At 45.8% G+C, this 15573-nt stretch overlaps 1 protein-coding gene across 7 annotated transcripts in view; it reads left to right on the plus strand.

The window, feature by feature from the left end:
* Nucleotides 1–15573, plus strand: part of vps4a (vacuolar protein sorting 4 homolog A) — a 157370-nt gene that overhangs the window by 47081 nt on the left and 94716 nt on the right. For all 7 annotated transcript variants that reach the window (XM_068650942.1, XM_068650944.1, XM_068650940.1 and 4 more), the window contains 2 exons: nt 489–637; nt 14245–14326. In XM_068650942.1, coding sequence (XP_068507043.1) covers nt 489–637; nt 14245–14326 — 231 coding nt within the window. The remainder of the gene's footprint in view (nt 1–488; nt 638–14244; nt 14327–15573) is intronic.

Raw genomic sequence — 15573 nt, forward strand, 5'->3', positions numbered from 1 at the left:
AAGTAGCGCTATAGGCATGAAGCCCTCCTGGTGTTTTCCTTTTGTTTTGTTCCCATTTCTTTCTTATTTTTTAAATATTATTTGTCACGTCTCGTCCCCAACTGCTCCACTATGTGTCTGTTGTCTTGGTTTCTGTCTGTGTGCTCGCCCCTCCCCTCCTGTGTGCCCATGATCAGTGTGATTGTTCCCACCTGCCTCTCGTTACCTGTCGTGTATAAAAGTCCTGTCTGCCCCTCACTCCCTGTCGGATCATTGGTTTTGGTTTTGGTTGCTGTCGTTCAGTGTTGTCGTCCTGTCTTGGTGCCGTCATGTCCTGCTGTCTTCTTGTTCCACGTCCCGGTCAGTCAGTCAAGTTATTGTTTGTCATGTCAGTTTACCGAGTCTGTATTTTGAGTTGCTTCAATAAACCCTGGTCCAAGCTGCACTTGGTCGTCCTGCTCCATGCTACACCCGACCGTGACATTATTATTATTATTCTTTTTTTTTAGACTTGTCAAGAACCTGTTTGATCTGGCCCGGCAGCACAAACCTTCCATCATCTTCATCGATGAGGTGGACTCTCTGTGTGGCTCCAGAAATGAAAACGAGAGTGAAGCTGCCCGCCGCATTAAGACAGAGTTCCTGGTCCAAATGCAAGGTGAGCAGAAGCTGTACAAACATCAAGTTAACTGACAATCAGTACACAGTAGACAGTTTGGGAGACTACAGATGAACCTTCTATAGCTACAAATGTATCCATTCACAACAAGTAAGCCGAAAGTCTTGGAGTCAAAATTGATTAATCAATAACAATTGATTATCAAATTAATCGCCAGCTATTTTAATAATCGAGTATTACCGTATTTTTCGCACCAAAAGGCGAAGGATTATAAGGCACACCCTCATTGAATTTTTTATTTTAGAAACGATTCCATATATAGGGCGCACCAGAGTAAAAGGCGCATAAAATAGAAGCTATACTGCAACAAACTGAGGTTGATTAGGGTTGCGCTATGCATCCACTAGCCAATAACCAATGAGCCCTCTGTAAACAATCGCGTTTCTCAAACTAGCTCCTATAAAATGATCAGAACTGACTAAACTAACGCATTGGTACTGCTTACCTATGTTTCCCTTCCATATCGATAAGTAAATTTATTCGAAACATTAACAGAGTAGCCTATTTTGACATGAAATAGCCTCATGCGAATAGCAGCTATCACTATAGCATTAGCCACCCGCAAACTCCCATGAGCCTCAGCTCGCAGACTCCCATGAGCCTCAGCAAAGTGTAAACAATCTCGTTTCTCAAACGATCTCCTATAAAATGATTGGAACTGACTAAAGTTCGATCTAACGCATTGGTACTGCTTACCTTCCATATTGATCCGTAAATTTACTCGAAACATTAACAGCAGCCTATTTTGACAGGAAATAATCTCGTGCATATAGAAGCTATCATTATAGCATTAGCCACCCGCAAACTCCCATCAGCCTCAGCTCGCAGAATCCCATGAGCCTCAGCAAAGTGTAAACAATCGCGTTTCTCAAACGATCTCCTATAAAATGATCGGAACTGACTAAAGTTCGATCTAACACATTGGTACTGCTTAGTTGTGTTTCCCTTCCATATCAATCCGTAAATGTACTCGAAATATTAACAGAACAGCCTATTTTGACATGAAATAGCCTCGTGCGTATATCAGCTATCATTATTGCATTAGCCACCCGCAAACTCCCATGAGCCTCAGCTCACAGCTTCCCATGAGCCTCAGCAAAGTGTAAACAATCGCGTTTCTCAAACAATCTCCTATAAAATGATTGGAACTGACTAAAGTTCTATCTAACACATTGGTACTGCTTACCTATGTTTCCCTTCCATAGCGATTCGTAAATTTACTCGAAACATTAACAGAGCAGCCTATTTTGACATGAAATAGCCTCGTGCATATAGCAGCTGTCATTATAGCATTAGCCACCCACAAACTCCCATGAGCCTCAGCTCGCAGACTCCCATGAGCCTCAGCAAAGGGTAAACAATCGCGTTTCTCAAACGATCTCCTATAAAATGTTCGGAACTGACTAAAGTTCGCTCTAACATATTAGTACTGCTTACCTATGTTTCCCTTCCATATCGATCCGTAAATTTACTCGAAACATTATCGGAGAAGGCCTATTTTGAAATGAAATAGCCTCACGAGTACAACAGCTATTCAGTGACGCCCCCTGACCACGGTTGTCGTAATGCTGGGAAGCGATGCGACCATATAATTTACTAGTCGTACTAAAACGTACTGAAACATTTTGGCAGAGCACTGTGTACAACCAGTATGGATCAACAAATTCATCAATCGATCCATATATAAGGCGCACTGTCGGCTTTTGAGAAAATTTTGGGTTTTTAGGTGCGCCTTATAGTCCGGAAAATACGATAGTTTAAAAAAAATCGTTTAACCCATTAAGGCCTAAAATGGTTGGCAAAACAAACCTCTAAAACAGACATGGGCAAACTACGGCCTGCGGGCCGCATCCGTCCCGCCAAACCTGAATAAATTGTATTATTAACCTTTTTTTTGGGGTCATTTTCCCTGCAATGAAAATCCCCAATAGATGGGGAAACGCCCGCGCACGCATTTACTCCCGGAAGCCATGTCAGAAAGCCCAGTGCACACTCACAAGTGCGTGTACGTACTCCGTAGTCTGGACCCGGGGCACTCCGCGCTCTATTTCTATCAGTGCCAAGATTTGCATTTCGAGTGTGGGCTGTGATGTCAGCATTCAATTTGCGCACTGAGCTTTCAGATACAGTTTTACGCCAAACCCACCCGCAAACCTTCCCCTGGAATCTTTCCATTAAAATGAGTGGCCCGAGGAAAAGAAAGATGGACACTGAGTGCCGAGTGTTTACACGAGTGGACAATTATTTGGCTTGACCTACGTGTGTGAGTAGACGTTAAGCCACATGAACATTAACAAAGCCCGTCACACATCTAGGTTAACGGACCAACACGTCGGCTCTATCCTAAGAATTGCCACAACAAATATTACTCCGTGTGTGTGTGTGTGTGTGTGTGTGTGTGTGTGTGTGTGTGTGTGTGTGTGTGTGTGTGTGTGTGTGTGTGTGTGTGTGTGTGTGTGTGTGTGTGTGTGTGTGTGCGTGCGTGTGTGTGTATATGTACTTATATGTATTTATACAGGGGTGTCAAATTAATTTTTTCGCGGGCCACATTGTAGTCATAGCTTCTTGTCAACTGTCAACCCAAATAAATGTATGAGCACCTCATTATATACAGTAAAAGCTACAAAACAAACTGACAAATAACTCCTTTTCAAATCAGACGAGTAAAAACTGGTCAAATATTTAAAAAATAAGATATTATAAGTGAAGACAATTTGCAATTCTAGCAATGACACACACATTTGATGCACAATTTGTCTTCGCGGGCCACATAAAATGATGTGGCGGGCCGTTTCTGGCCCCCGGGCCTTGAGTTTGACACGTGATTTACATTCTTCCAGTTTGAAATTCACATCATTCAGCACATTCAAATCACATTGGGGACATTCCCAAAATTGTCGAATTCAAAAATTTCACGTTTTCACGTTTATTTGCAAAAATGTTTTGCAAAATTTCACAAAATTTCATTTTTCACTTCTAAATTCTACATTTTTCAACCGATTCAACTCGTTCTAACTTTCAACTGTTCATCTTTTGCCTACCTATTCCACACCTTCCCATCCATCCATCCATCCATCTTCTTCCGCTTATCCGGGGTCGGGTCGCGGGGGCAACAGCTTCAGGAGGGACTCCCAGACTTCCCTCTCCCCAGCCACTTCATCCAGCTCATCCCGGGGGATCCCAAGGCGTTCCCAGGCCAGCTGAGAGACATAGTCTCTCCAGCGCGTCCTGGGTCGTCCCCGGGGTCTTCTACCGGTGGGACATGCCCGGAACACCTCCCCAGGGAGGCGCCCAGGAGGCATCCTGATAAGATGCCCGAGCCACCTCATCTGGCTCCTCTCAACGTGGAGGAGTAGCGACTCTACTCCGAGTCTCTCCCGGATGACCGAGCTTCTCACCCTATCTCTAAGGGAGAGCCCGGACATCCTGCGGAGAAAACTCATTTCGGCCGCTTGTATCCGAGATCTCGTTCTTTCGGTCACGACCCATAGCTCGTGACCATAGGTGAGGGTAGGAGCGTAAATCGACCGGTAAATTGAGAGCTTTGCCTTTTGGCTCAGCTCTCTCTTCACCACAACGGACCGGTACAGGGTCCGCATTACTGCCGACGCTGCACCGATCCGCCTGTCGATCTCACGCTCCATCCTCCCCTCACTCGTGAACAAGACTCCAAGATACTTGAACTCCTCCACTTGGGGCAGGATCTCATCCCCGATCCGGAGAGGGCATTCCACCCTTTTCCGATCGAGGACCATGGACTCGGATTTGGAGGTGCTGACCCTCATCCCGACCGCTTCGCACTCGGCTGCGAACCGTTCCAGCGAGAGCTGGAGATCACGGCCTGAAGAAGCCAACAGCACCACGTCATCTGCAAAAAGCAGAGACGCGATGCTGAGGTCCCCAAACCGGACCCCCTCAACGCCTCGGCTGCGCCTAGAAATTCTGTCCATAAAAATTATGAACAGAATCGGTGACAAAGGGCAGCCTTGGCGGAGTCCAACCCTCACTGGGAACGAATCCGACTTACTGCCGGAAATGCGGACCAGACTCTGGCATCGGTGATACAGGGACCGAACCGCCCTTATCAGTTGGCTCGGCACCCCGTACTCCCGAAGCACCCTCCACAGAACCTCCCGAGGGACACGGTCGAACGCCTTCTCCAAGTCCACAAAACACATGTGGACTGGTTGGGCAAACTCCCATGCACCCTCGAGGATCCTGCCGGGGGTGTAGAGCTGGTCCACTGTTCCACGGCCAGGACGAAAGCCACACTGCTCCTCCTGAATCCGAGGTTCGACCTCCCGACGGACCCTCCTCTCCAGCACCCCTGAATAGACCTTACCAGGGAGGCTGAGGAGTGTGATTCCCCTGTAATTGGAACACACCCTCCGGTCCCCCTTCTTAAAGAGGGGAACCACCACCCCAGTCTGCCAATCCAGAGGCACTGTCCCCGATGTCCACGCAACGTTGTAGAGGCGTGTCAGCCATGACAGCCCCACAACATCCAGAGCCTTTAAGAACTCTGGGCGGATCTCATCCACCCCCGGGGCCTTGCCACCGAGGAGTTTTTTAACTACCTCAGTGACTTCGACCCCAGAGATTGGAGAATCCGCCTCAGAGTCTCTAGGCCCTGCTTCCTCAATGGAAGGCGTGTAGGTGGAATTGAGGAGGTCTTCGAAGTATTCTCCCCACCGACTCACGACGTCCCGAGTCGAGGTCAGCAGCACGCCATCCCCACTGTAAACAGTGTTGACGTTGCACTGCTTCCCCCTCCTGAGACGCCGGATGGTGGACCAGAATTTCCTCGAAGCCGTCCGAAAGTCATTCTCCATGGCCTCACCGAACTCCTCCCACGCCCGGGTTTTTGCCTCAGCAACCGCCGAAGCCGCGTTCCGCTTGGCCATCCGGTACCTGTCAGCTGCCTCCGGAGTCCCGCAGGCCAAAACGGCCCGATAGGACTCCTTCTTCAGCTTGACGGCATCCCTTACCGCCGGTGTCCACCAGCGGGTTCGGGGGTTGCCGCCACGACAGGCACCAACGACCTTACGGCCACAGCTCCGGTCGGCCGCCTCAACAATGGAGGCGCGGAACATGGTCCACTCAGACTCAATGTCCCCCGCCTCCCCCGGGACGTGGGAAAAGCTCTGCCGGAGGTGGGAGTTGAAGCTCTTCCTGACAGGAGATTCTGCCAGACGTTCCCAGCAGACCCTCACAGAGCGTTTGGGTCTGCCAGGTCGGACCGGCATCTTCCCCCACCATCGGAGCCAACCCACCACCAGGTGGTGATCAGTTGACAGCTCCGCCCCTCTCTTCACCCGAGTGTCCAAAACATGCGGCCGCAAATCCGATGACACGACTACAAAGTCGATCATCGAACTGCGGCCTAGGGTGTCCTGGTGCCAAGTGCACACATGGACACCCTTATGTTTGAACATGGTGTTCATTATTGAAAATCCGTGTCGAGCACAGAAGTCCAACAATAGAACACCGCTCGGGTTCAGATCAGGGGGGCCGTTCCTCCCAATCACGCCCTTCCAGGTCTCACTGTCATTGCTCACGTGAGCATTGAAGTCACCCAGTAGAACGATAGAGTCCCCAGAAGGAGCGCTCTCCAGCACTTCCTCCAGGGACCCCAAGAAGGGTGGGTACTCTGAGCTGCTGTTTGGTGCATAGACACAAACAACAGTCAGGACCCGTCCCCCCACCCGAAGGCGGAGGGAGGCTACCCTCTCGTTCACCGGGGTGAACCCCAATGCGCAGGCGCCCAGCCGGGGGGCAATAAGTATACCCACACCTGCTCGACGCCTCTCACCGTGGGCAACTCCAGAGTGGAAGAGAGTCCAGCCCCTCTCGAGAGGGCTTGTACCGGAACCCAAACTGTGTGTGGAGGCTAGTCCGACTATATCTAGTCGGAATCTTTCTGCCTCGCACACCAGCTCGGGCTCCTTTCCAGCCAGAGAGGTGACATTCCATGTCCCAAGAGCCAGCTTCTGCAGCCGGGGATCAGACCGCCAAGGTCCCCGCCTTTGGCTGCCGCCCAGCTCACATTGCACCCGACCCCTTCGGCCCCTCCCACAGGTGGTGAGCCCATGGGAAGGGGGACCCACGTTTCCATTTCGGGCTATGCCCGGCCGGGCCCCATGGGCGAAGGCCCGGCCACCAGACGCTCGCCTTCGAGCCCCGCCTCCAGGCCTGGCTCCAGAGGGAGGCCCCGGTGACCCGCGTCCGGGCGAGGGAAAACTAAGTCCATTTATGTTACTCATCATAAGGGGCTTGTGAGCCGTGCTTTGTCTGGCCCCTCACCTAGGACCCGTTTGCCATGGGTGACCCTACCAGGGGCATGAAGCCCCCGACAACATGGCTCCTAGGATCATAGGGGCACGCAAACCCCTCCACCACGATAAGGTGACGACCACACCTTCCCACTTACCAAAAATTCCAAAATTAAAATTTTGAAATTCACACCAAATTTTCCAAAAATTTAGTTTTTCCCTTCTAATTTCAAAATTTTTCAACCGATTCAACCCATTCCAACTTTATTCACTTTGTTTACCTTATGCTTACCATATTCAGCCCCACTTGCACTATGCTTACACAATTCAACCCTTGACCCCCACTTCCAGTGTGGTGGCCATCTTGGATTGACCCTGAAGTGCCCCCAATGAACCCAGAATGAACTGGAAGTGCTCCAAATTAAACCGAAAGTGACCTCAAATAAACCGGAAGTGACTTCAGGTAAACCGGAAGTGCCCCTAATCAAACCAGAAGTGACCTTTTTAAACCGGAAGTGACCCCAAATAAACCGGAAGTGATGTTAGCTAAACCAGAAGTGACCTAAATTAAACCAAAAGTGGCCTCATGCAAACCGGAAGTGCCCCAAATCAAACCGAAAGTGATCCAATTGAACCAAAAGTAACCTTTTCAAACCGGAAGTGACCCAAAATAAACCAGAAGTGCCCTAAATTAAACCGGATGTACCCCAAATAAACTGGAAGTGACCTTATTTCAACAAGTGCCCTATATAGCTAAATTTGCTCTTTTATCATTTTTGTCCAATTCAACCCGTTTCAACATTTTAACCCCTAAAGTGAACCTCCTGAACACATATATTTCATCTGAACCCGTATATTTCGTTTTGTTTCAAATTTCAAAAAATGTTGCCACAATTTTTGTTTTTAAATTACCATTCATTCTCTATGGGGATTGAACATTTGCTCTAACTTCTACATTTTTCACCGATTCAACCCGTTCCAACTTTCAGCTGTTCAGCTTTTGCCTACGTATTCCACAACTTTCAACTTACCAAAAATTCTAAATTTTCAATTTTGAAGTTCCCACCAAATTCTCCCAAATTTCATTTTTCACTCATAATTTCATTTTTTAACCGATTCAACCCGTTCCAACTTTTAACTGTTCATCTTTTGCCTACCTATTCAACAAATTCACACTTACCAAAAATCCCACATTTTCAATTTTAAAATTCACACCAAATTTTGCTAAATTTCGTTTTTCCCTTCTAATTTCTACATTTTTCAACCTACTCAACCCGTTCCAACATCATTCTGCAGCATTCCCCAAGTATTTATTCAGCTTCTTCGCCTTCACACGCAATTTCTCCAGAAATTGCATTTTCTAGTTTAGGATAAAATAGACTTAGGACCACTCCATGAGCCTTATGCCCCTGGCAGGGTCACCCATGGCCAAAGGGTCCCAGGTGAGGGGACCAGACAAAGCACATCTCATAGGTCCCTTACGATGTTTGAAAAAAAAAAACAATTGACTGAGTTTTTCCTTACCTGGACGCGGGAAACCGGGGCTCCCCTCTGGATCCAGGCCTGGAGGCAGGGCTGGTTCTAGTAGCAGTCCTCTCAAGATAGGTTGGACTCTCTTCTACTCTGAAGATGCCCACTGTGAGAGGCGCCCAGCAAATGTGGGCACACTTATTGCTCGGCTGGGCGCGTGTACATAGGGGTTCAACTTGGTGAACAAGAGGGTAGCCCCTGGGCATTGGACGGTAACCGGTTTCACAGTATACCACGGTATTAGAAAATACCATGGCATTAAATAACCACGGTATGATAACCATGAGAATTTGCTTTTGACGAGCTACTTTCTCATTTATAAGAGCAGGGCTCCCTCCCCCGCCTTCACTTTGCGACACAATGCCGTAAGTCAGTTGCACTGAATTTAATGGATTTAATGATTTGGAGTGACACAGATGGTTTGTTAAACGGTTTATGTTATAGTTATTTGAATAACTGTTAATGTTACGTCAGGCACGTTCTCAGCTCCGTGTTTGTGTTTATGTAGAGTTAGCATGCCATATCATTTAGCCTGTTGTTGCCTGTTCATGTCTGTTCTTGGTGTTGGATTTTATCAAATAAAGTTCTCCCAAAAATGACTTGTGTTTTTTTTCTTCTTTATTATGCATTTTATGGCTGGTGCAACTTGTACTCCGGAGCAACTTATATCCCAAAAAATACGGTAATGTGATTTAAATGTTGATTTGTTGAATCCAAGTGGACATCAGAAAACAACAGATTTTATATATACAATGTTTAGTAACAGTTTTTAACCTGTAATTATGAAACCCAATAGAATAACAGTTGATACAGCCACAGGTAGCATATTTATAAATAAGATCGAGCATAAAGTAGAAAGTGGACTTCTTAACATGTGAATATACCACTTTGTTCTTTGCATTTTTTTAAAATTTGATTTAAAAAAAAAAAAGAACAATGCTAACAACTTGCATATCAGAAATATGTATAAGAACAAAATGGCATATTTCTGGTTTGAAGTTGGACCGGGAAAATCAATACTTGTCCGAGGTCTATTCAAATAAAGATCCAAATATTGTGTATGATGCTTTTCAGTCAACCAATATACAACAAACATTTTCCATTCTATCTCTTGGAAGTATAAAAATTTCAATAAGCGTGGATGATGAAAAAGATGAAGAATGCATGTAAAAAGAGAAACATTTTACATAAAACATTTTAAAAAATGCAGCACTAAATAAAATAAAAAAATTCTGAGTAAAATCTGAAATACAATACAAGACCTATAAAATAAATGGGTAATTATAACAAGCAACAGGGATCATTATCATGCATCATTAGAGCAGAATATAAAAGCAACACAAGCAGTATGGAAAATATTAAATCATATAATCAACAATGGCTAAAAAAATAAAATAGAATAGAAGACTCCTGGTCGATCGCATGACATTTAAAAAATTATATATACTGTATATTTCGGACTAAAAGTTGCTCCGGAGTACAAGTCGCATCAGCCATAAAATCCACAATAAAGCGAAAAAAAAAACATATATGTCACACCGGAGTATAAATCGCATTTTGGGGGAAATTTATTCGACAAAATCCAACACCAAGAACAGATATGAACCAGCAACAACAGGCTAAACGATACAGTATGCTAACGTGACATAAACACAAACGAGGAGCTGAGAACGGGCCTGACGTAACATTAACAGTTATTCAAATAACTATAACATAATGAACACGTTTATCAAACCATCTGTGTCACTCCAAATCAATAAATCCATCGATCAAATCTTTCGTCCTTTCTGTAAACAACGCCGCGTGTGTGGCGCGCCGCTGACGTCGGACTCGTCGTCGTCAGTTGCGGTTCAAATTATTCCACACGCCCATATAACGATATATAAACTATATACCGAATAACAATAATATAAACAACAATTTTATCGAACCATCTGTGTCACTCCCTATTATTAAATCCATCGGAAAAGACACACACTGCTGTTGACTCCGGAACTACGTGCACCGCTGACGTCAGCCTCGTCGTGAGTTGCGGCTCCAATTATTCCACAGATCTACGTATATATATTATAGTCACTCCCCAGGGTACGGCGCTCTCTTTTCCTTTTCACCCTGCGCACTTCAAACTTTACCTACGACACCCCACACTGCCACATCCAGAAGTTCTCAGACGACACGGCCATTGTTGGATATGTTTCTGAGGGGAACGATCTGGAATACAGGACGGTCATCAAAGACTTTGTCAGCTGGTGTGAGCTCATCTGGCTTCAGCTGAACACCAGCAAGACGAAGGAGATGATTGTGAGCTTCCGAAGGACAGCACCCCACTTCACTCCGGTGAACATCCAGGGATCGGACATTGAGGTAGTGGAGAACTCCAAATTCCTGGGTGTTCGCCTTAACAACAAACTGGACTGGACTGATCACACCCTCGCCCTGTACAAGAAGGGCCGGAGTCGCCTCCACCTGCTGAGGAGACTGAGGTCCTTCGGTGTCTGCAGGGCTCTCCTCAGGACCTTCTATGACTCTGTGGTGGCCCCACCCATCCACTACGCTGTGGTCTGCTGGGGTAGGGGCAGTACGGACTGGGACAGGGGTAGACTAAATAAGATAGTTAGGAGAGCGAGCTCTGTCCTGGGCTGTCCCCTGGTCTCCATTGAGGTTGTGGGTGTGTGGAGGACGTTAATTAAGCTGAAATCCATCATGGACAACACCTCTCACCCCCTCCATGACATTGTGCTGAGAAGCTCCTTTAGCAGCAGACTATTACACCCACAATGTAGGAAGGAAAGATTCCGCAGGTCCTTCATTCCCACTGCTGTCAGACTCTACAACATGTGTGGCGCCTGATAAAATTGTTTCATCTCCACCGCTACTAGTGGCACTTGTCCTTGTCTGTTATTTATCAATTTTTACATTTGGCACTTGTCTCTTGTATTTTTGCACTCTTGTACGCTGCTGTGACAAGTAAATTTCCCCGCTGTGAAATAAATAAAGTTCTATCATACCGCCGATTGCGGCCGGGACTCCCCGTATGCCGCCGATTGCGGGGGGGACTCCCTGAATGCTGCCAATTGTGGCTGGGACTCCACGTATGCCGTCGATTGCGGCTGGGACGCCCCGAATGCAGCCGATTGCACGTGGACTCCCCGAATGCCGTCGATTAAGGCTGGGACTCCCCGTATGCTGCCGATTGCGGCGCGGACTCCCCAAATGCCGCCAATTGCGGCGCGGACCCCCTAAATGCCGCCGATTTCGGTGCACGCTCCCCGAATGCCGCCGATTGCGGCGCGGACTCCCCGAATGCCGCCGATTGCAGCTGGGACTCCCCGAATGCCATCAATTGCGGCACCGACTCCCCGTATGCCGCCAATTGTGGATGGAAAACTCCGTATGCCACTGATTGCGGCGGGGACTCCCCGAATGCCGCTGATTGCGGCGCAGACTCCCGGAATTCCGCCCATCGCGGCACGGACTCCCAGATTGCTGTCGATTGCGGCACGGACTCCCCGAATGCCGCCAATTGCGGTGTGAACTCCCGTATGCTGCCGATTGCGGCGCGGACTCCCGGGTAGTACAATATAGTTATATACTACATAACTATATTGTAGCGTTACCAAAGTACCAGGCAAGACGTGGGTTTGGTAATCGATTCTTCATTTCACAAAACGAGCTCAACATGAGTGTGTGCTCGAAGCAAGCGCCCTGGATCACTCTTACCATCTCCCCCCCTGCTGCCTTCACGGCCTCGCTAGACAATTGGAAACTACTGAAGTCTAACATACACGTTGCTACTCTAAATAAACTATATATCACATAACTATAACATAAATAAGTAGTTTATCGAACCAGCTGTGTCACTAAAAATCATTAAATCTCCAGACTCTGGAAGTCAGTGAATGGAACTCATTGTCAGTGAGGCTCCAATTATTCCACAGCCATAGTGCGCCCTCATAAAGTGAAAATAACATGTGAAGTGATCAACTATAGTAGTAAGTAATGTGTTAATGATCAAGTATACATTTGTGAATAATTTCACATATAAGTCGCTCCCCCCACCCAAACTATGAAGAAAACGCAATTTATAGTCCGAAAATTACGGTATATTCTATAGGCTAGAATCCATCCCATCGCTTGATTGACATGCAGGTAAGCCTGTTGGGAGGCAATCACAGTGAACCGCACATGCGCAATGGACAGTGACCACACCCCCTCACCGCAGCAGTTTGGCTGCGCATACACAAACCCGGTGCCAAACCTAACAAGCTAATCAACGCATTACGCATCAATGCACGCACTTGCTTTTTTCTTATAAACTAAAGAAAGTTTATGACCATCAAAAATTAGTGTGGTTGCTGGACCAACTAAGAAGCCAAACTGTATCACTATCATACAGAATGGGAGTTGGACTTTTTTTGTACCTCATTGACTGGGTTGACATTCCCTTTAGCACAGCTTCATGTACTGGATACATAACGCAACCCTAGTCAACCCCAGTTTGATGCAGTAGCTTCTATTCTACGTTCCTTTTAATCCGGTCCGCCCTATACAGTCAAACCTCTGTTTTCAACCACAATCCGTTCCAGAAGGCGGTTCGAGAAGTGAATCATTCGAATTCCGAATCTATTTCTCCCATTACAAATCATGGGGAAAAAATTTAATCCGTTCCAAGACTAAAAAAACGCCTTTTTTAAGCATTTATTCATTTGCGCATTTTTGTCCGATCGCGCAACTGCAGCGCACCGCCAAACGCGCAACGGTAGCGCACCGACGACCACGCAACTGCACCGCGCTGGTCGCATTATTGTGACAGAGCCATCGCTGAAATTTAGAAAATATTTTTAAAATCCTTATGTACTTTCCAAAATTTAAGTGGACCTCAGTGCGCAGGGACCTTAATTTGGTCCGATCGCGCAACCGCAGCGCGCCGGGCGCTCACTGTCGCATTGCTTTAAGAGCGTCTTTGTGTTTTAGGATGGCTCTACTGCTCCCACTTGCTTTCTTTGGAGGCATGATTGTCAATACAATCCTCAAAGTAACAAAAATACAATAACAAATGGAGTCAGTTTGCATCCGGGCTGGGCGGTCGGGTTTTCTCGGGTCCTTTCGGCTCATCTCGCAAGGTTCGACCTCCGAATTTTGTTCGACAACCAAAGCAAAAAATCTTGAATTTTTTGTTTGAATTCCGATTTGTTCGAGAACCGGGACGTTCGAGAACCAAGGTTTGACTGTATATGAAAAAAATTCTAAAATAACAAATTCAATGAAGATGCGCCTTACAATCCAATGCACCTTATAGTGCAGAAAGTACTGTACTTCTCCATTACTTAGTCAGCTAAAATCATGTTGTGGCGTAGATTAACCCAACTGACCAGGATATGCGGAGTTGACATCCAGTATGGTCTGCTGCCTAAAATTGCGGGATTTTTAGCAAAACATCAAAACGGTCCATTGAGCAAGTATTAACTACCCCTATGGCACTAAGACACAGTGCAGTCAGTGTCATTGCATTTGACATCCAATCCGTCCTTCCCTCCCTGCCTCCCTCACAGGCCGACCAGTAGTCAGTGCACCGTCTAATAGGGAAACGCAAGCATTGCAGGGACAATATGACACTGTTTTGTCTTTCGCTGTTTCTTTTTACCTCAGATCACATTTTCTGAATCAAATTGTATAGAAATCCAGATAATTCCAAATAATTAATTTCATTTGTCTTTCAACTGTTAAAGATAATCTGAACCTCATTTTGGCTTTTTTTTTTTATTACTTTTGTGATTTGCCTAGGTGTTGGAAACAACAATGATGGCATTTTGGTGTTAGGAGCCACCAATATTCCCTGGGTTCTTGATGCTGCCATCCGCCGAAGGTCAGATGTCACTGTAATGCTGTTAAAAAAAAAAGTTGTCTTTTTCTGTAATTGATTCCATGGAGTTTGATTTTTTACATAAAGGTGGCCAGTGAAAGCCCACAAATCATTGCCTTTTTCTCTCCACTGTGCAGAAAATAAGAATATTGGTAACATAGGAACCAATTTTGTTGTTTTTGCTGGTCTCGTTTTTGCATAATATTGTATTCTTTGAAAACCGCACTGTTGATCTGATTTCTGTTAGTTAACTAACTCATTAGTGTTGATCACAAAAATTGGTCAAACCAAAAATGCATTGTTTTAAATTAAAGTTTTATGCTATGATTGCAAAGAGATGGGGATTGCGCGAGCACAGGAATGTACGCACACGTTTACGACTTGGGTCATCCAAATACCACTGCCCTACGATGGCTAAAGTAAAAGTTTTGTTTTTACTGTAATATATTTTTTAATGTAATATATCCCACTATTGCCAGTTAGAATGCACTCTGTGGCATGTGCAGACTCCACACTATATGTATTGTATTCAAGTTAAGTCAACTTAAAAAAAAAGTTTCAACATTGCAATGAAGTGGCCAATTAAATACTAATTATTTAACTCAAGAAAGTTTTGATACAGGTGGAAGCTGTTAAAAATAAGATCATAAAATGCGACCTACCTACCTACCTACCTACCTACCTACCTACCTACCTACCTACCTACCTACCTACCTACCTACCTACCTACCTACCTACCTACCTACAAGTCAAGTGCTTCTCGTGGCCGTTTAGCTGCTCTTATAGCCCACAGTAGACGTGAGGACTTATTTTATAAATAAATAAATTTAAAAAATACAATAAAACATTTCAAATAAAATTGTATATCCTACAATTTAAGAATCAGTTGTGACTTTCACGCTCACCTGCTGTGCCTCAAAAGCCCAAAAGCTATTACTGTGATGGCATGCCCATTAAGAGCATATGTCGGCAGCCCTGAGTGAGCCCACGACCCGCTGGAACCATGGACGTCTATTACATTGGCCTTTTATTTGTTTTTGTTGTATATGTTTTCCACAGGATCTCACAACACACTCACGCATTGAATCTGCTAGCAATATGTTGCCCACAACCTATGCTAAGTTTAGCATTCGTGCAGTTTAACAGAAATGAGTTTCCATTTCCAACTCTTGCATATCTTAATATGATATCCTGTCTACAAACACCATGCAGTGCTTTGCATCTGGCGTTGCTGAGGTAAAGACGATATA

This window comes from Syngnathus scovelli, chromosome 6 (assembly GCF_024217435.2).
Source record: "Syngnathus scovelli strain Florida chromosome 6, RoL_Ssco_1.2, whole genome shotgun sequence".
NCBI lineage: Eukaryota > Metazoa > Chordata > Actinopteri > Syngnathiformes > Syngnathidae > Syngnathus > Syngnathus scovelli.